At 48.7% G+C, this 21,066-nt stretch overlaps 1 protein-coding gene across 2 annotated transcripts; it reads left to right on the top strand.

Moving 5' to 3' along the window:
* Positions 1-1,472: 1,472 nt before the first annotated feature.
* ZNRF3 (zinc and ring finger 3) lies at positions 1,473-13,057 on the top strand. 2 transcript variants are annotated; one of them, XM_048482284.1, is made up of 8 exons: positions 1,473-1,609; positions 2,540-2,614; positions 3,198-3,329; positions 5,142-5,252; positions 6,463-6,630; positions 7,100-7,202; positions 7,718-9,355; positions 10,831-13,057. In XM_048482284.1, the coding sequence occupies exons 3-8, from the start codon at positions 3,270-3,272 to the stop codon at positions 10,866-10,868; spliced, it is 2,118 nt and encodes a 705-aa protein (XP_048338241.1). In that variant the 5' UTR covers positions 1,473-1,609; positions 2,540-2,614; positions 3,198-3,269; the 3' UTR covers positions 10,869-13,057. The 2 variants fall into 2 exon arrangements, with proteins under 2 accessions (XP_048338241.1, XP_048338240.1); XM_048482283.1 differs by lacking the exon at positions 1,473-1,609 and having other exon boundaries at positions 2,212-2,614.
* The last annotated feature ends 8,009 nt before the right edge of the window (positions 13,058-21,066 follow it).

The following is a 21,066-nucleotide window of genomic DNA, read 5'->3' as shown; positions in this document are numbered from 1 at the left end:
GGGGGGGCAAACTCAAGTTTTGTTCCCAGGCTCCATTTTGGCTAGATACGCCCCTGCCCGTGCCTATATCCCCTAAAGCCCCCCCCCCCCAGCCAAACGGCTCTTCTCTACCCCTAGAACAGTGGTTCTCAACCTGGGGGTCGGGGGTCACCACAACAGGAGGAACTGTATCAAGGGGTTGCGGCATTAGGAAGGTTGAGGACCACCGCCCTACAACAAAGCGCAGAAGAAAGCCTCACGGTTCCCTTGCAAACGGCCGCCACCCCCAGAAGTCAGGTGCAGGCCCCACATTGCTACACAACACCCCAGGTTTCAATTATTGTAGTGATCCTGTACATCAATTGTTTAAATTGTGATGTGAGCTGCCCTGAGCTGGATGGGATACAGATTTAATAAAATAAACACATACATAAATAAGACACTTGCTGGGTTCCCCAGAGCCTTGCAAAAGGCAGCCTCGCAAAGCAATGGCTGGTCTTGCAGGACTGTTTCCCAGGAATCCCAAGTTGAGATGTCTGCACTCTTTATGTGCACGGCTTGTTGCAGAGGGCAGGTAACGGAAGAGCAGAAGGGGGGCATTGGTGAATATTGCCTCCCCCACCCTGAAACAGCATCACTTTCAATGTTGTTTTAACTGGGGACCCCAGATTCTCCCTTTAAATCCATGCTGAAGGGGGTGGATTTAAAGGAGAATCTGGGGAAACTTGGGGGGTGCCTGCTGTCAAAGGTGCAATTGTTAAGCTAGCAGCACCAGGCGAGCAGCACCAAACTTTCAGGGTATCTTTAGGAGACGCTCCTAATGATATCACCCAGGTCTGGTGAAGTTTGGTTCAGGGAGTCCAAAGTTATGGCCCCTCAAATGTCTATGGCCCCATCTTCTATAGCTCCCTTTGGAAACAATGGGGGATCGGGCACCCCCTTGGGAGTCCATAACTTTGGACCCCCTGGACCAAACTTCACAAAACCTGGGTGGTATCATCAGGAGAGTCTCTCCCCCCCCCCCAAAATCCCTGAAATTTTGGTGCTGCTTAAAACTGCGCCCCCTGCAGGCCAAAAACAAAAAACAGTTTAAAATATCAAACAAAACCAAACAAAACGGGGCGGAGCTTCGGACATGTAATGGGGGGGTTGAACCTGAGAACCCCCTTACCTATGTCCTTGGGTGGAGGAGTTGGCTGGCTAAAGGAAAGGCATAGGTACAAATTCAAGTTGGAGAGAAGAAGAAATCAGAAATTCAGCTGGAGTTAACGGAGCTGGTCATGTGGGTCGTATCCTGCCAAGGCTTGCAGAAGAGACTGCTGCACATGTGCATGCTTGAGTAATGCTTGTGAATCACTGGTGGGACAGGACTTCCCCTTGGAAACCTAAAAACTAGAGTGGTGATTGGAGGAGGTGGCACGCCTCTGTAAATGGCTGCTGCTCCGCGCTGTTTTGCATGGAGCCCAGCGGAGCGGAAGAGAGGCGCTGCCCTCCGGACAGTGTGTGGCCCGCCTGCCTTCCGTGCCTCCTCGGGCAGCGGCTCATCTCTCCGCCATCCGCTTCTCTGGCCGTGGCTCCGTAGGGAGAGGGTCTCCAGGCGGCTGGGGCCAATGCAGTGAGCGGCCCCAGGGTGAGAGGGGCGGGACGGGAGGCGCTGTGCTGTGGCTGGGCGATGAGCGGCGCTGGTTGCACGAGAGATGCGCAGGAGGCACGCGGCGGCGTGTGTGGATGATGCCCGCCCGCCTGCCTGCTATCCTGCTCCCCCACCCGCGGGGGGGGGGGGAGCGCCTCCTCCTCCTGGGGCTGTTTGCGGCTGCTGCGCTTTGATCTGCGGCCAGGGAAACCTGGAAGGTCAGGCCGAGTTGCAACGAAGCGGCGGCAAGAATGCAGGAGCGGAGCCGCGGGGGGGGGGGTGCCTCCTGCCCACCCTGCCTGGTTTTGCTGGAGCAGGAGAGTCACCCAAGGGGGGGGGGGGCGCGGCTTGGCCGCCCGGTAGTTCTGGCCTGCTGGATTCGGCCCCGCCCCCTTCAAATCTGGAATGCAGGTTTTAAAAGTACTTTTCAACTTCTGCGGTGGAAGTTCTGAAGTGGATTAATTTTCTGCCCCAATGAGTAGTTCCATGATGCAACCCAGTGCATGGGGGGGGGGGGGGGGGGGGGGGGGGGGGGGGGGGGAGGAAACTCTGCTGTGACTGTGGTACAACTCCCACTTTAGCAGGGGACAGGCAAAACACTCTGCTGCTGGGCTGCGGTGTGAACATGGGTGTGTTGGAGAGATCAGTCTTCCCTACAGACTCTGAAGACATGAGGGTCCCTCCTTGCCGCTGCCACTGAGCAGGGAATAGGCAAGCTCAGGTTTTAAGGAGCACGGTTTTCAGGCTGCCCACCCACCATCTCCCACTTGCTCTGGCTCTCTCCCATCACCAGTTTGCCTCCTGTGCTGGAGTCCAGGCCAGAGCGTCACACCCCTCCCCCACTGCCTGTCTGGACTGGGCTGGCCGGGCGGCAGCATTGGATAGGCTGGGAGTGATCTGACATCGTCCTCTCCCCTGTCCTTCTAGGCCAAGCGGGCCGTGCAAAGAGGGGCCACCGCAGTCATATTTGATGTGTCTGAAAATCCAGATGCCATTGATCAGGTATGTAGCCTAGATTGTAGACGTGGACCATGATGGGCATACAACAGTGTCTTCCTGGATGGCAGTGGAACAGGGGATCAAGAGAGCACTGCATCATGGGTGAGGGGATAGTAATTTTTGGAAGCTGTGGAGTCCTTTGGTGCCATCCCCCCCTTCAGTTTAGGCATACACACACAAATCCACCAAAGGGGGAAAGGGTGGAGGGATTATGTGATTATGCATGATGGAACAAAAGCATTTCTTCACACAAAACATAATTACCTTGTGGAACTCCCTGCCACTGGATATAGTGATGGCCACCAGTTTACACTCCTTCTACAGATGACTAGATAGATCAATGGGGAATAGGTCCATCAGTGACTAAAATGAACTTTGCATGCAGAGGAGGTTGCTGGGAGTCCAAACGGGCAGAGAGGCTGAGTGCCTTGCTTATAGACTTTCCATGGGGTGTTGGGTTGTAGGAAACAGGATCTTGTAAGCAGTAGAATTTTGGATTAACCCAGGAGGATTCTTCTGATGTTATGCCCTAGAATTTCTCGCTGGAATGAGAATGTTTAGGGTGGGATTGCTGATTTCCTTTTAGTTGAACCGAGGCTTGGAAGACCCTCTGAAGAGACCAGTCGTGTATGTGAAGGGGGCTGATGCTGTCAAGCTGATGAACATCGTGAACAAACAGAAGGTCGCCCGGGCCAGGATCCAGCATCGACCTCCCCCAGTAAGACATGATGTTAGTCCTGACTGTGGAGTGCAGAGTGGTTATGTGCTTTCAGTTTTTTTGTATTATACTTACATTGCTGCTCTAAAACCATGCTTATTGCATTTGAATTTGAATGGTGCCAGCCACTGGACTAGGCCTATTGCATGGTAGCATTTCCCTTCCCCCTGTATCCCCCTCCCTACACAATTCCTTGTTCCCTCTGCCTGCAAACCCCCAGATACACTTCCCTTTCCCCACGTTGCGGAATAAAGCACCTTGATTTATTCTCTCTACCCTTTTGTTTCCACAATAATCCTTTGAGGTAGATTAGGCTGAAAGTATGTACCTGGCCCAAATCACCCAGTGAACTTCTGCAGCAAGAGGGGAATTCAAACCTGAGTCTCCCAGACCCTCCTTTGAAGCTGTAACCACTATACAACACTGCCACTCGTAGAGTGTCTGCTGTTTAACTGTAGTAAGCAGTCAGGCCTAGGTGAGCCATGCAGATCAGGTAGCATCAAGTTTTCCGGTGGTTCCTGCTGGAGCTGACCCTAATGAGAGCGCCCTCTGAAGCCAGAACCGCCCTAGGAAGGGCCCTGTCCCCTCCCTCCACCCGCCTTTCCTTGATGGAAACCCAGCCTTTTGTAGTTTCCTAACAACAGTAGGAAGGTGTTTTTTTCCTTGAAGCTACAGGTGCTGCTTCCACCATTTGGGATTTTTCACCTCCCCTCCCCACATATTTTTCAGCTTTTTCTATGAACCTGATTTTTAAAAAAGGTTTGTAGAAGGCTCTGTCTTGTTCATTCATAGCTCCAGTCAAGTTTTAGTATCCTCAGATCTGGCCGACTTTACTATTAGAATACATGTGATGCAAATTGTACTTTTCCAGGCAAAAGGTGAATTGTCAAAGGTGAACCCCTCCCCTCATTTATCTAAGGAAGGACAGTCCTCATGTGGGGGACCCCAATTAAGCAGGCTAAAGTCGATCCTGGCAATTCCAGTGCTTAGGGGTTGGCCATGGGTGCTACGGTGCCATCTTAGATAGGAGTTCAGCAGCGGAATCAGCTGCCTGGGGAGGGGAGGAGTCCCCCATCTCTGGCAGGCTTTAAGCAGCAGCCGGACAAACACTTGTCAGGGTTGCTCTAGGCCAGGGGTAGGGAACCTGCGGCTCTCCAGATGTTCAGGAACTACAATTCCCATCAGCCTCTGTCAGCATGGCCAATTGGCCATGCTGGTAGGGGTTGATGGGAATTGTAGTTCCTGAACATCTGGAGAGCCGCAGGTTCCCTACCCCTGCTCTAGGCTGATCCTGCACTGAGCAAGGAGGTGGGCTTGGTGGCTGGTTTGGCCTCATCCAACTCTATGATTTGACGGCTCCATCTAGTGATGCGTTTTGTAAGTGAGAAGTTGGATGCAGTGGATCCGTTGTTTTGCTACCCAAGGAAGATGTATCCAGGACATGGGATTTTCTTACATCTGCAGCAGTGTTTTGAAAAAGCAGCCACTAGCTATGTTTGTTGCCATCTGCTGATGCTAAATTTCTCTGACCATTCAGTTTTGATGGAACTGGGACTAAGTACAAGTAGCCAACCTGCTTGTACTATTTCAGGAATTGGGGCACTATGCATATGAAAACCCTGGAGTGACTTGAGTATACCTGCAAGTGTCCTGTGGCTGATACGGCATTTCTGTATCACAGCCCTGTTTTTGTTTCAATTATTTGCTGCAACCTGTCACACTCACACATGCAGAGATTGTTAAGGTATCATCCTGAGAGCAGAATGGAACTAACGTCTGTCTTTTTCCTGCCCCAACCTTTTCCGCTCCAAGCAACCTACGGAATATTTCGACATGGGGATATTCTTGGCCTTTTTTGTGGTGGTGTCTCTTGTTTGCCTTGTTCTGCTTGTCAAGATCAAACTAAAGCAGCGCCGCAGCCAGGTAAGAGCCACATCAGGACTGGGGAGGTGTTATCCCCTCAAGGGACCATTCAGAGGTGACTGACTCTTAATAGAGGGGAACAATACTCTGCAAGCCTTTGACCTTCATGGAGCTGTCCCGCAGACTTGTGTTTAGGCTACTCTGTCTTCGGAGTGCTTGTGGGACGAGTGCCGTGTGCTCTTGACAACTGAAGGCAAAGTTCAGCATTCTGCAGTCTGATGTTCTTAGTTTAGATATCTTCCCAGAGAGCCTAACCTATAGCTATTTCTGGCCTTCTGTGGTGGGTCTTGAGTCTGCATACAATCTGCAGAACCTCAGATGTCAAGTGCTAGTCAGCTGGGTGTTGGTGGGGAAAGGGGAAGAGAAGAGGCCCTGGCTCCTCCTTTCCTTTCTCCAGTGTCCCTATTGGCAGTGGACAGAATAAGGACTTTTCTGTGTACTGGCTGGGGCTTGGCCTGACCACTGGGGGGAGCAGGTTAGAAACAGTGGAAAGGGGAACTTGGAGGAGTTTGGGAGACGAGGAAAAGGCCGTGGCAAAACGAAAGGTAAAGGCAGAGGAAGCTGGGGGTGCCTTGCCAGTCTGCATCCTGCAGTAGAAGGGGAGACGTGCAGGGCCAGCTGGGGCCAGGGCTGCAAGGCAGCAGGAGAGCGGCCAGGACGCAAGTCCCTCTTCAGTCGGGCTTCATGGCTACAGGAGGTTGGGTGTGGCACCCAAACAAGGATCCAAGTTGGTCCAGTTAGGAAACATGATTGCCTCTCTCAATAACTATCACTACTGCAAGCCAGGGCTTTTATGCAGAAGTCCAGCCGCGTCCTTGGGAGTATGTTGATGAGTCCTGCCTCTACCCCACCCCCAGTTCAGAAGCACCCAAGATACGCTTCTCTGCATTCCACAGGACCAGTTTTGTATCTTGTAAGCCGTGGGGTCCCAGGCAACGCAGCTTGTTTGTGGAGGGAATCCGCGCCTGTGTCGCTGAGCAAGGGGTGGGAGGAGGCTCTGGCCCTGCCCTGCGCCCTTTTGAGTCAGACTGGGAGTCCTCCAGCAACCCAGGCTGTGCCGTCAGGAGCATCATGTGCTGCCTTGGCGGTGTGTCTCGCACCAGGGCTGCTTCTCCCTGATTACCCTCCCCTGCCAGTCACTGATCTCCCCTGTTGTCCGGAGGCCTCTGCCGAGCCACCTTGGAGTAAATCCCTTCTTTTATTGTTGCAGAGTTCCATGAACAGGCTTGCTGTGCAGGCGCTGGAAAAGATGGAGACACGGAAGTTCAAATCCAAGTTGAAAGGGCACTCCGAAGAGATCTGCGGTGCTCTGGATACCCTCAGCAGCAGCTCTACCTCGGACTGCGCTATTTGCCTGGAGAAATATGTCGACGGGGAGGTATGAGGGCTGCAGTTTTGTTGCTGTGGCTGCAGGAGGTGCCCCTCCAGGGCTGCCTGGAGGGTCCTCTTGGACAAAGGGTGGATTCTGCCATTTTCTGGCTGGAGCAGCTGGCGTTCTGTGTAATACAGCAGCCTCTCCCAGGCAGGAGAAGTGGAGGTTTGTTCTGAAGAGGGTGGGTGGCTTCTTGCTGCTGCTTTGGCTCTCCTGGCAGGGATGGAGGTGGCAGCCTTCTCCTTCCAGGGAGCTCCTTGCTGAGTCTGTGGCATGAACAGCTGCATGGCAGACTTGAATCCAAGTTGGCACCTTTGGTTAAACTGGCCAGAGCTGAAGCATCCAGCCAGACCCCAGCATTGCCTGGGCAGACTCGAGCACTGTTTCTTCAGCCATGGAAGCTCAGCAGTGGCTGGGTAGGTGGGAGGGTGATACCAAAGAAGACTTAGAATAGTGTCCTTCTTCTAATTGACAGGAGCTGCGTGTGATTCCTTGTGCTCACCGGTTCCACAGAAAGTGTGTGGACCCATGGCTTCTGCAGCATCACACATGCCCGCATTGCCGTCACAACATCATAGGTGAGTCTACAATTGGCTCCCTGAGAAGTCTTTGGTGACTTGCTGGCAAGATGCTGCATTCCTCGTCTAGGGAAATGCCAGTCAGGAATGGAGGAGAGGACCACTCACTGGCGTACGGAAACTGTTCTTTCTTCCACCTCTGTAAAGCATGTGCTTGTGCGCAGATGCACCTGCAAAGCTGGGTAAGTGGGAGGGGCAATCGCAGCTCTCCAGCAGGAAGAGGACTTCTTCAGAGTCTGGGGGATGCTTCTGAGATCAGTGTATATGTAGTCTAGCTGATATCTTTAAATAAATGCTCGGTATGGCTTTCAAAAAACAAAACCAGCAGGTACGCCAAGTCAAAATTTTCAAACATTGGGAGCATTCTTCACGGAGTCTCTGCTGCCTCTTGGACCCCCGTTGCCAGCAGCGCTCTGTTTTCCCCACGGGGAGGGCCCAGCATGTGGGAAATGATTGTCCTGGAGCCTGTGTTTTCCTGCTGACGTTTTTGAGTCAAACAATGTTTTTCTATGCAGAACAAAAGAAAGGATCCCCAGGACAGATGTGTGAGGAATTTGCTAATCAGCTCCACAGCCGGCAGCAGCAACGGCCGGTGATCCTTCCAGTTCACTATCCTGGCCGTATTCACAGAACAAGCCAAGTGACTGCATATCCAACCCGGACTAGTATGGATCACCACGGGAATCCTATCACTGTCTTGACAGTGGACCGGCACGGGGAGGCCCCTGCCTTCATCCGGAGCTACCAGCCGATCCACTTGGATCACACTTTGAGCGCCCACCCGTGCGGCATGGAGCACAGGGCCTACCCCACCGCACACCCTTTCCGGAGGCCCAAGTTCAGTGGCCATCCCTTTCCCAAACCTGCTTGTTTTTCACAGTACGGAACCATGTTTCAGCACTACTATTTCCAAGGCCTGAGCTACCCAGAGCAAAATGGACAGCTTCCTCTGGGCTTGGCTGCCAAGGGCCCCCCTCGTGCCTTCCAGCCTGCGGGTAGCAGACTTTTCCCTCCAGTGGTCCATGTCTCCCCCTCGTCCCACCTGGAGAGCAGCAGCACTTCCAGCTTTGGCTGTTACCACGGCCACCGCTCAGTCTGCAGTGGCTACCTGGCAGATTGTCCGGGCAGCGACAGCAGCAGTAGCAGCTCAGCCCAGTGCCGCTGCTCTTCCAGTGATTCCATGGTGGACTGCACGGAGGTGAGCAACCAGGGCGTCTATGGGAGTTGCTCCACTTTTCGCAGCTCACTGAGCAGTGACTATGACCCATACGTCTACCGCAGCAAAAGCCCCTGCCGGGGAAGTGAAGGGAGTGGGGTGAACAGAGGGGCCGTGGTTCTTGTCGAAGGCCTCCGTTCATCCCGCCTGACCCAAGGCGAGTGCTTCCCTGTCTCAGCCGTCTCTGCAGGAGACCAGCTTTCAGACTGCAGCCTGGAGATGAATTACAGCAGCAGCTCCTCACTGGAGCATCGGGAGCCTCCTGGCACCTCGGAGGAAGCCCTCGAAGCCCTCTCCAGGGCAGCTGGGGATGCGAGTCAGTCCTGCAGAAGGGCTCAGGATCCAACTTGTGCCTGCCACCAGGAGTCCACGGGCAGGGGGGCTGAACGCAGCACGCTTCTCCTGGGGCCACCATTTTGGACAGGGTGTGGCCCTGGGCAAGAGCCTTTGGCAGAGAGAGGCCAGGGCTTGTACAGTGTTCGGACGGAGGGCGGGGAGTGCCAGGCCTTGCCTTGCTGCTTCTATGAAGAGAAGCAGGTGACCAGCAGCAGCAGCAACTGCCCCAGCCAAGCTGCCTGCTACACGGAGGACTATTCCATCAACGTACAGTACGTATATGCTGAGGACTCCTTGCCGAGCTGCTTCCCGGGGGAGCGTGACCTGGGCCAGCGGATCACCATCATTCCCGAGGACAGGGATGATGAGCTGGCCGTGCCTGTGGAGTGCCGAGGAGGCAGCAGCCCTTGGGAGGGGCTGCGTGAGATGGACACCAGTGGGCTTCAGCTAGCTCTGGGGGAGGTGCTCAGTAACCAGGAGAAGGAAGTGCACGGCCAGTCAACAGACCCTCTGCAGAGAGAGGCCCAGGAGCTCCTTGTGAGGTCTGCCCTGAGTGATTCTGAGGCCACAAGGCTAGCAGTAGACACCCAGACTGGACCAGGTGAGTGGGGCAGATGCCCAGGCTGTGGTTGGGGGGAGGGCTTGCTCTTGAGCCTGGGCTGCCCGAGGAACTGGCCCTGCTGGGGAAGAGGCAGCTGAGGGGCTGGGAAAGTGGGATTGGGGGGATGGAGACTCATGAAAGTGAGCCTTTCAGACACCATGCTCCGAATGTTGGACCGCTCTCATTTGGCTATCCTTGGTATTGCCATGTACATGCCGGTGGTGAGTTGGACATAAAAATATTTGCCCCTGTGAAAATGCAGAGTATATTTGGTATTGTCGAAGGCTTTCATGTCCGGAATCACTGGGGTGCTGTGTGGTTTCCGGGCTGTCTGGCCGTGTTCTAGCAGCATTCTCTCCTCTGACGTTTCGCCTGCATCTGTGGCTGGCATCTTCAGAGGATCTGATATTAGGAAAGCAAGTGGAGCATATATACCTGTTGGAGTACCCAGGGTGGGGGAAGAACCATTGTCTGTAACAAGTAAAGGGAGCATTTAGCAAGTTAGATTTACATGTGTTGACTGGGATCCACCCATTAGCATGTGAATAACAATGAAGATAGCAAGGGCAACAGGTGAGGGCATCTGAATAGAAATAGCCTGGCCTTTGTTCCCTTTGATTGTATTACTGTCTATAGTCATCCTGTGTTTGTGTGGAGCTGATCAGTCACTGTGTTGACTCTAGTGTTTTTCAACATTGGTAGCCAAATTCTGTTCATTTTCATGGTTTCTTCCTTCCTGTTGAAGTTGTCCATGTGCTTGTGAATTTCAATGGCTTCTCTGTGTAGTCTGACGTAGTGGTTGTCAGAGTGGTCCAGAATTTCTGTGTTTTCAAATAATATTCTGTGTCCAGGTTTGTTTATCATGTGTTCTGCTATTGCTGATTTTTCTGGGTGAAATAGTCTGCAGTACCTTTCGTGTTCTTTGATTCGTGTCTGAGCGTAGGGTTTGGTGGTCCCTATGTAGACTTGTCCACAGCTACATGGTATGTGGTAGACTCCTGCAGTAGCTAGAGGATCCCTCTTATCCTTTGCTGAACATAGCATTTGTTGAATTTTCTTAGTGGGTCTGTAGATTGTTCGCAGGTTATGCTTCTTCATCAGTTTTCCTATGCTGTCAGTGGCTCCCTTGATGTATGGTAAGAACGCTTTCCCTCTAGATCAGTGATGGCGAACCTTTTTGAGACCGAGTGCCCAAATTGCAACCCAAACCCCACTTATTTATTGCAAAGTGTCAATGCAGCAATTTAGCCTGAATGCTGAGGTTTTAGTTTAGAAAAAACCAGTTGGCTCCCTCTTCTTCCGCCCCACCCACTCAAGCAGGGGCCAGTCTGCTCTAAGTCCCATGTGCACCGCTCTGTGCCTGTGAGCAGATTGGCTTTCTTGGCTGTTAATTTGTAGCTGAAAAAACCGCATGGCCACCCTTCCGCGGATGGCCGTTGTCCTGTCTTCCTCTAACCCCAGTTTTGTCTTTTCAGATGGCTCTTCCATCGAGAGATGTCCAGCTGGGGACTAACCTGAGGAACAACTTGTTGGGAGGATTCTCCACTCCTGCTGGACTTCCAAACTGTTTTTCATTTTGGCTAACTCACGGCAGTTGGCGCTGGAGAAGGCTGTGTGCCGGCAGAAGGCGGGGTGCTGGGTGTGAGCTCATCCAGGGCAGACTTTGGGCCATACAGCTGTTTGACCCAAAGTGTTCTTTAGACCACTGTTCCGCCCGTGGTTGCAGGATCAGCCCCTACCGACTAGGATAACTAAGCCACGCTGCGGAGCAAGGTTGCTGTCCTGTTCAGGGAGGGAGTCTTGGATTGCCTTCGAACACAAAGAGCACTTTGAAGCAGAATTTGTCCAAAGGCTGCGAGTTTGCTGAGTCCTTAGTGCCTGCCCTTCCCTCCTCCGGGTGAAGCCAGCCTGGGGTGGGGGTGGGGTGCTGGGCTAACAGCTGCTCCTCCAGACCCTTCAGGGCCACCCACGACCAGTGGATGAATAGCTTGGATCCCTCCCCCCTTGGCCAGTGCTCAGGTCAATGGAGGCAGCTAGTTCAATGGCAAAGGCCTTTACCTCTGTGGCAGCGACTCCAGCACTTCTGCTGAGATGCCAGTGAGGTCTGCTGCTGGAACACGTTGCCAGGGGCTCTGGAGGCCACTGCCCAGTGCCTGCTAGCCTGCACTTGCTAAGCGTTATCACACTCATGCCCATAAGCACTCACCGCCAGTTGCTGATCGTTTCCTATGGAAACAGTGGCTTCTGACTAGCCCAGGCCACTCCCAAACGGTTCCAGATGGCGCCCCTTCTGTGTGGTCAGGACTTGGGCAGAGGGCACTGCTGGGTGTACGTGGTTGCAAGGAGACAGGTAGTATTTCTGTGCTTCTCCCCACGTGTAATCAGTTTTCTGCAAGACTGCTGAAGTATACGTGGTGAGGGGAGTCAGTTTTAAATGGGTTGTGCCCAGAACCTGCCCCCCCCCCTCCGGCCATATTAATGTGGTAGAATCATGGCATTGTGAAATTTAACTGGGTGAGGCTTGAGCAGCAGACTGGCACGAGGAGTTCTGTGGAACTCGAAAGCTCACACATTGTTTTGCATGATAGGGATTGGCCTTAGTAAAAAGTATTACATGGATTGGTTTCTTCTGGATTTTGCTGGGTCAGTATGACTGTTTACAGCATTTTACTTCATTTTGTGCTCCTCTAATAGGAAAAATGGACCCCAATATTTTGTCCTCATTCTGCATTTGTTCAATTACTCACAGAGGTCAGATTTACAAGAACTGGGGCCTGTTAGCCTCTTTTCTATTCAAAGGGGCACAGGTGGGGCAAAGCACAATGAGAAGACCCTGTGTAGTTTCCTCCACCTGCTCTCCCTGCAGAGGAGTCACTCCATGACAGAAGGCCACCTTGCTGCTGCTGGCTCCATGAAAGAGGGCTAGCAAACTGGTAGGTCTGGGACCACCTCTTTGAGTTAGCCCCCTGCATGAAAGAACAGTAGTCAGCTAACTGGGAGATCTGGGAGCGCCATGGACTCCAGGAGTAGAAGATCAGAATCTCTATTTCCCTCTATTTCTTTTCTTCCTCTTCTCTTCCCTCCTCCAGTTTAACTCTTGCCCTGTCTGCATTGCCTTCCTGGCTGATGTTTCAATGGCTGCAGCTCCTTCAGGGGAAAGGTTTTTGCAGTGGTCAGTACAGTCAATTAGTTGTTTTTAATCCCAAAGGCCTTCCTCTTAAAGTAACAGTTGCCATTCTGTTGGACTCACAAGGCACTATTTTAAATGATTTTTAATAAAATGAAACTATTCTGTAGCACTTAAACCATTTTGTATAAAGTTTACTGTAAAGACTTGTAATACGGCTAAAGGGCTCTTTCTCCATTACCCTTTTTAATGTTTCTAAGGCTAGAAAACTACTTGATGTATATTCTGTATATGTAAAGCAGCACATTTCATTTATGGAAAGATGTTCTCAGAATATTTATTTACTAATATATTTATCTTAAGCCATGTCCTATGTTGACTGTGTGATATTGTCCAAATAATAATTGAAAATCACTAACAGGAAACCCTGTAAATACACAATAATTGCACACAAAGATTTTACAATGTTTGCTGACCAAAAAGTGATTTTTAAAATAAGTTGTAGTTCTCTACAGTTTTGTAACAAAGTGTACAAATGTCTGTTTTAAAAAAATACAGTTTTATTGTCTAATTTGGCAATTGTCCTCTTTTTTGGTTTCATGGGATCCTATAGATAAAGGGCCATGTGAGCTGTCTAGTTCAACCTCCTGCTCAGTGCTGGGTCAGCTGACAAGTGTTTGTTCTATTTCTGCTTGAAGATTACCAGTGATTCTGCTTGAAAGGCTCCCTGGGCAGCTGATTCTACTGCCAAACCACTCTTATTGTAAAAACATTTTCCTTAATATCCAGGTGGTAATATCTGTCCATAATATAAATCCATTCTTTCAGGTCTTAGCCAACAGCAATAGGCCCCAGCCCTCCTCTAAGTAGCTGCATTCCAAATACTTCAAGAGAGCAAACAAGTCCCTCCTCTTTTCCAGACTGAACATTCCCAACTCCCTTCGTATGTCATGGTCCCCAGACCCCTGATAATCCTGGTCCTCTGCACCTGCTCCTTTCAGTCCACATCCTTTTTGAAGTGAGGCCTCCAGAACTGCACACAGTACTCCAGGTGCAGCCTGACCAATGTGGCATACATCAGGACTGTGACATCTTGCAGTTTGGATGGAAGCATAAGATTTGGAAGAGATCACAGGGGCCATCCCGTCCAACACCCTGGCATGCGTGAATATACAATCAAAACACTCCTAGACAGGTGGCCATCCAGCCTCTGTATACAAACCCCCCAAAAAGGAGACTCCACCACCCTCCAAGATTTAATTTAATATTTAGTGTGATTAAACCAGTAATGGTTTGATTACAATGAAAACAATGGCTGTGACTAATTGTTTCCAGGCACGCATGCTCACATGCACACCCATGGCCATTTTTCTTTTGCCCTCACTGCTGCGTACTACTCTTCAGATGACAGACCCTATAGCCAGATCTCTTGCTATTACATTATAACTGCTGATTACCAATCAGATTAGCTACCACACTGTGTGCTACCCCTTTAAGCACCACGCAGGAAAGAACCTGCTCGATCTGCACTGTATCCATTCAACCAACCCCTGTCCCCTACCATAAGCCATAAGAAAAGTGGAGCAAGAGTACAGAAATGCACATTGGGGTGCCACTGCACTGTGGGTTACATAAGCTATATTGGGAGCGGATTCAATCCAGGATACTGTGCTTAGTGGTCACTCGTGTCAACTGAGGTGTGAAGTTCTGCCCTCAGAATGAAACATACAATTCAATTTTCTGAATCCTGAGAAGAGTCAGTTATTTGGAGATGCATCTTCCGAAATCTGCAACTCTGTGAGGAAATCTAATATGTCAGGTTAAAGACTTAAGGCCATTGTTAATCATTTCTAAAATCCTCCCAGGAGACAAGGAAGAAGTCTTAAAATGGCACCACCAATGGTATGCTAAGTTGCTCCACATGTTCCTGTGCCTAGTTGTTCATAATATTGTGAGTGCACGACCGCTGCTGTCAAATGTATCGCTTCAAAGAAGAAAAGGAGGAATTGCTTAATTTTTGAAAACCTCCTGACTTCTGTTTCCTTAAAGACTTCCTTCAATTACCCTGGAGAAAAACACAGAAAGGCATATCAAAGAATATTGTACTGACACTAATTAAGTGCCACTTTACCAGAAAACAGTACTGGTTTTGTATATATAACAACAAAAAGGCTTCAGTGGTCACACGAACACCTTTGGAGCTGATATCGGGAGCTTAATTCTTTTCTAACTCCTTAGGAGCAGCAGTGGTGTAGTGGTTAAGAGCAGGTCCATTCTTAATCTGAAGGAACCAGATTTGATTCCCCGCTCTGCCGCTTGAACCGTGGAGGCTTATCTGGGGAATTCAGATTAGCCTGTGCACTCGCCAGCTGGCTAGTCACAGCTTTTTGGAGCTCTCTCAGCCCCACCCAGCTCACAGGGTGTTTGTTGATAGGGGGGAAGGGAAAGAGAGGGGGGGAGACTCAGGAGAGAAAGGGGGATATAAATCCAAACTACTACTACTACTACTACTACTACTACTCTTCTTAGTTGCATAGTTGCTCTGTGGCAAGTTTCAGATGGTTCTTGAAAGTCACGGATTTCATTCCAGTATTGAACAGGAGAAAAGCAGATGAGTAGCTGTCTTCTGCTTTTTCTTGAATGCCATCTCAGCCATAAAAGAAATCATGCACAGGAGCGCCAATTGGGGTGTCAGTTGTCCAGGGATTTGCTTGGCAAAGGTGTTTCATTGAGGGGACAACAGGCAGGTTTAAAGTCTTCACTAAAACACTCCCCCCCCCCCAGTACTTTTGTTGTTACCTTTTTATACCACAATACCTTGAAACGAAGATGCTTTTTGCAGAATAATTACAAATGTTAGGGGGTCATCCCTGACTATGTGAGACCCCTCTGGAAAGATTCCAAGGCTACATGTCTGCAGGTTATCTTTTTGGATGACCCAGCCTTAGTGCACGATGGATTCTGAAGCAACCCGTTCTATGTAGGTTTTCTGTGTAGTTCTAACACGAGTAAACAATAGGAATAGAAATAAAATTGTTGGGTGCCTTTATTGTTGCTGCTGATTTTATAGCATTTTATTGAATTTTAACTGGTGGAAGACCAGGTGTGGAAGAAGGCGCTTAGATATTCTGCTTTTCGCTGCCACCAAAAGTAAATTTATTTTTATGGCCCACTCAAACTGATTTTAAACGGACACCACCCTGACTGGGGAACCCACAGACACAGACAGAAAAATAAATAAACTGGAACGGTGTTTAAATGAATAAAACTCAAAACTTTTATTTGCTGGCTTCACAAAGGCTTCTCAGGTGAACTGGAGAGGAAATACGCGTATTGGTTTCAGAGAGTTCGCTTAAGCTTAACCGTTACTAAGTAAGTTTGGTTCTTAAAGCTTAGCGGTTACAGAGTAAGTTTGTTTCCAAGCGTAATGGTTTCAGGCACTGTACTTCACTTAAGTTACACAATGGACACTCACCGGTGTCCCTTCACTTAAGGTTTTGTTCACTTTAGGGAAAAGATGTTTCACCAAGATGTTTCTGTGGAGGTTTGACCCTCCCTCATAAACATAAAAATACTCAGTCCGCTGTTCCTCCTCACCAAAAATAAAACACTCAGCCTATGCCCAGTGGGATTCAGGCACAACAGCCTCCCTCTCCCACACTCCCAAAATCTGGCTTCTCTGCCACAGGAGCTGGGCCTCCCAAGACTGAGGTTCACTGTGAGGACCGACTTTTGGACTGGTAGAGGTTTCCCTCACACACACAAAATAAAACACCTGAGGGCGGACACACTCCTCCAAAACTCAGGGTATTTAGTTGTTTTGAATAGCTCCCAGCTATTCCTAAACCACAGCAGTGAGAGATCTCTCCGGATTCTCCTCACTCTGTCACTAAAAGGTACCCGAAGGCACATAAGCTCTCACCGAGCCAAACAGTCCGAAGACTTAAAATCAAGAACCCCTCAGCTCTAGCGCTGACAGTTTTTATAGCCTCTGCTTGTTTTCCTCTGGCCAATCAGGGCTGGCCAGGGCTTAACTCTTAAAGGGGCGGGTCCACCCTGTAACCTGAATGCAGGCTGAATGCATTCGTCACACCAGGCACAGGTATTTTCTGTGATAAACATTCACAGTTTTTAGGAAGTGGGCAGGGCTTCTGCCCAGCTGGGCTTCCGATTGGCTTTTAAAAGTTGCTTTGGTCACAGCCCCCCCTCATAGCTCAAAGACCTCTATGGCGTGACTGGAAGCTTTGCTGTGTGTCTGCCAGCAAACGTTACTAAAACAATATCATTTTCAAAGATACCTTGTGAAACAGAGCCTCTGCCTAAAACACAGAAGAGTCATTTCCTAGCTGACATTTTTTGGTGGGTGGTGAAGCAATTTATGGAAGTGCTTTTGGGAATGGCTCCGCTTTTGAGAGCAGTCATTTTGGGGCTGCACCCCCTTCACCTCAGGGTCAGAACTGCAAACATGGCTGCGGCCTAAAAAGGCTGTGGAGACCTGGGCCTGCTTTTCAGTCTGGCTGACACCTCAAAAGCCATCTTTGCAAAAGATAATAACTGCATGAAAGGCTAGAAGGAAAGGGAATGGAATGGGAGAAGGACAAAATGTCATGGTTGAATAATACAATCCACCACAGCCTTTGCAGTTACAGTAACAGAGAGGCTGAGGAGAGCTGGGTTCAAATTCCCACTCCATCATGAAATTTACTGGGTGACCTTGGCTGTTCCCTATATTTTATTTTATTGGATTTATATCCCACCCTATCTCCGAAGGGCTCAGGGAGGGTTACAACTTAAAACATTCAACAAACTTTAAAATCTAAATCCCAATATAAAGATTTAAAACCAATTAAATATTGGTTTAACCCAGCTCCTGTGAGGTAGGGGCTGTGAGGATAAAAGGGAAAACCATCTGTTCTACCTGGAACTCCTTGGAAGAAAAGTGGGATTTGTTTTTTAAAAGTTAGATTAACATGAGAGGAGAAATAGAAATTCTCTGTGTGAGAGAGAACACACACACACACCCCACCCACAGCCATGCCTGCATTGTAAAGCAGAATCACAGGACAATTTGAAAAATTCATAACATGAACTCATTGAAAAGGTGGTGAGGAGAATGAATTATTTACAAAATATGTTCACAAACCACCCACAAAAGAGGGAGTCCATTTTTTAAAGTCACTGTCAAGTAGGGAGGAAACAGCTTTTCTCAATTCAATTGATCAGGCACTGATAAAATTGACATTTTAAAAATGTGTGTGGGGGGGGGGAATGGGCAGGAGGATTGAGCTCATTGATAAAAACAGACAAAATAGATTTGGAAATCTTGTATCAAGCTAAAAATGTATCCAAACCGCAAACAGGCAAAGATATACTTTAATGCAGCAGAAAGAAAACGGTGTGAAAATATGCCATGAAAAGAGGGTGGGACCAATCTTGAAACACAGCAAAAAATATTGATTTTTAAAAAAAAATTACAGTAAAAATATCATTTACTTCACAGAATTGCTGTAGAGTTGAGGGGACCTGAGGGGCGGGGCTTATTTGTCCAGAAAGGGGAGCTTTTGAAAAGGGCGGGAAAACGCCAGGCCCAGTCCTGAGGCATTTTAGTCCCGCCCCTGAACCATGGAGGAAGGCTGCCTCATGAAAGCAGTCCTGTTCATAGGCCACTAGAATTATTCTTTTTTACGTGCTGTATTTGTCAAAAACCATTATTTTGTGCGTTATTCAACATACTACTTAATACAACAACTTTTATGCCAAAATGTATTTCAAACGAATTGAGAAGAAGCAGGGCCCGGTAGGCACTAGGACCCAGGTGTAGCATTTTACAACAAAGGAAGTCCAGCATGCTGAGTTTTGTGGCAGAGCATACAACGCCATTAACATCTGTTTCTGAGATAGACTGTAGACTATCGCTTGGAGCATCTAAATAGGCAACGCAATAGTCATGGCACTTTGGTTGCTCTAGGTTTGGTCTGCTTCCCAGGACCCTTCCGTGATTACTAGCAAGCTCTGATGGAAGTGCAGATCTGACCCCAGGTTTACCCAGTCATAGTCCATCACTCTGACTAATATGCCACACTGCCTCTGATCAAGTTAGCAAACCTAGTGAGCTGTTAAAACCCTGCCGTGTTGCAAAATTCTTTTATGTTTCCTATAACTAGCACTGCTACCCATTTTTTCCTGTAGAAGGAAAGTGGGAGTTCATAAACTTTGCTGCACTGCTAACTTTGCTGCACAGCATCAGGAATATGATCAGATTTCCAAATTTCAGAATTACCTTGTTGAAACAAAGGAGGTTTTTTTAGTTTAGCATGGTTTGGCCAACAGAACTCTCAATTAACTCCCCCCCCCCCCACTCCAGTTTGAACAGGAAAAACTGTTCTTGTTGCTTCATCTCTGTGCTTGGGAAAATGTTATTTGTTGGATGAAAAGGTGGAAGCCTCATGAACTACACTGACATACAAAGCATCAGTACTTATTGCAAGAGCTCAAAAGAACATTTTAATGGTGTTCAAAGAAGGCATGGACATACGTATGGGTGAGCCACTTTGAAGGCTGAATGCCAAAAGGCAGAATAAATTCCACAAATACATAAAACCCCTTGAGCTTTGATAGCTTCTGCAGCTATTTTTTGGGGACAAGTATTAAAACATGCAATACAGTGGGTTAGAAAAAGGCTTCATCTGCCGGGGATGTAGCTACAGTAGCATACTTAGAATCTAGTCAGGCTATAGTTCAAATGCTTAACAATAGCTCTAACAATATTAATTGAATAATTAGTGTGATTAAGCTAGTAATGGTTCGATTACAATCAAAGTGGCTGCGACTAATTGTTTCCAGGCACGCACGCACGCACACACGCACGCGCGCTCGCACGCACACGGCCATTTTTCTTTTGCCCTCACTGCTGCATACTACTCTTCAGATGACAGAGCTGGGAGCCTATAGCCAGATCTCTTGCAATTACATGATATCTGCTGATTACCAATCATATTAGCCATCACATTGTGTGCTACCCCTAACAACATAAGATAGAGCCTGCTGGATCAGACCAGAGTCCATCTAGTCCACTCCTGCCCCTACATAAGTTATACTGGAAGCAGATTCAATCCAGGATACTGTGTTTAGCGGTCACTCCTGTCAACTGAGGTGTGAAGTTCTGCCCTCAGAATGAAACATACAATTCAATTTTTTGTATCATGAGAAGAGTCAATTATTTGGAGATGCATCTTCCAAAATCTGCAAGGAAGCAGTCCTAAAATGGCACCACCAACGGTACGCTAAGTTGCTCCACATGTTCCTGTGTCTAGCTGTTCATAATACTGTGTGTGCACGACTGCTGCTGTCAACTGCATCGCTTCAAAGAAGAAAAGGAGGAATTGCTTAATTTTTGAAAACCTGACTTCTGTTTCCTTAAAGACTTCCTTTAGATTAGCCTGGAGAAAAACACAGAAAGGCATATCAAAGAATATTGTAATGACACTAATTAAGTTCCACTTTACCAGAAAACAGTACTGGTGTAGTGGTTAAGAGCAGGTGCATTCTTAATCTGGAGGAACTGGGTTTGATTCCCTGCTCTGCCGCTTGAGCTGTGGAGGCTTATCTGTGGAATTCATATTAGCCTGTGAACTCCAACACATGTCAGCTGGGTGACCTTGGGCTAGTCACAGCTTTTTGGAGCTCTCTCAGCACCACCCACATCACTGGGTGTTTGTTGTGAGGGAAGAAGGGAAAGGCGATTGTAAGCCCCTTTGAGTCTCCTGCAGGAGAGAAAGGGGGGATATAAATCCAAACTACTCCTCCTCCTCCTTCATAGTTGCTGTGTGGCAACTTTCACATGATTCATTCCAGTATTGCACAGGAGAAAAGCAGATGAGTAGCTGTCTTCTGCTTTTTCTTGAATGCCATCTCAGCCATAATAACAATCATGCACCAATTCGGGTGTCAGTTGTCTAGGGATTTGTTCGGCAAAGGTGTTTCATTGAGGGGACAAAAGCCAGGTCCAAAGGCTTCACTAAAACACCCAACCCCCAAGTACTTTTGTTGTGCAGAATAATTGCAAATGTTAGGCAGGGGACTGCTTCTGCAGTCCTCGCTAAACATCATCCCTGACTATGTGACTCCCCTATGGACAGATAGCAAGGCTACATGTCTGCAGGTTATTTTTTTTTAATGACCCAGCCTTAATGCACAATGGATTCTGAAGCATACAGTTCTACATAGGTTTTCTATGCCAAAAATGTGTGTGTGTGTGGGGGGGGGGGGGAATGGGCAGGAGGATTGAGCTCATTGATAAAAGCAGACAAAATAGATTTGGGGATCTTGTATCAAGCTAAAAATGTATCCAAACCGCAAACAGGCAAAGATATACTTTAATGCAGCAGAAAGAAAACGGTGTGAAAATGTGGCATGAAAGGGGGGTGGGACCAGTCTTGAAACACAACAAAAATATTGATTTAAATAATTTTTTTACATTACAAAATATAATTTACTTGACAGAATTGCTGTGGAGCTGAGGGGGCCTGAGGGGCGGGGCTTATCCATGCAGAAAGGGGAGCTTCCGAAAAGGGCGGGAAAACGC

Source organism: Sphaerodactylus townsendi, unplaced genomic scaffold (genome assembly GCF_021028975.2).
Source record: "Sphaerodactylus townsendi isolate TG3544 unplaced genomic scaffold, MPM_Stown_v2.3 scaffold_120, whole genome shotgun sequence".
Taxonomy (NCBI): Eukaryota; Metazoa; Chordata; class Lepidosauria; order Squamata; family Sphaerodactylidae; genus Sphaerodactylus; species Sphaerodactylus townsendi.
The sequence above is the reverse complement of the archived record's forward strand: the minus strand, read 5'-3'. Positions and strand labels throughout refer to the sequence as shown.

Excerpts from the sequence above, each read along its gene's own strand:
- ZNRF3 (XM_048482284.1), top strand. The coding sequence starts at position 3,270 with ATGAACATCGTGAACAAACAGAAGGTCGCCCGGGCCAGGATCCAGCAT. Across the intron at positions 6,631-7,099 it reads AGAAATATGTCGACGGGGAG|GAGCTGCGTGTGATTCCTTG; the intron begins GTATGAGGGCTG and ends TCTAATTGACAG. Across the intron at positions 7,203-7,717 it reads TTGCCGTCACAACATCATAG|AACAAAAGAAAGGATCCCCA; the intron begins GTGAGTCTACAA and ends TTTTCTATGCAG.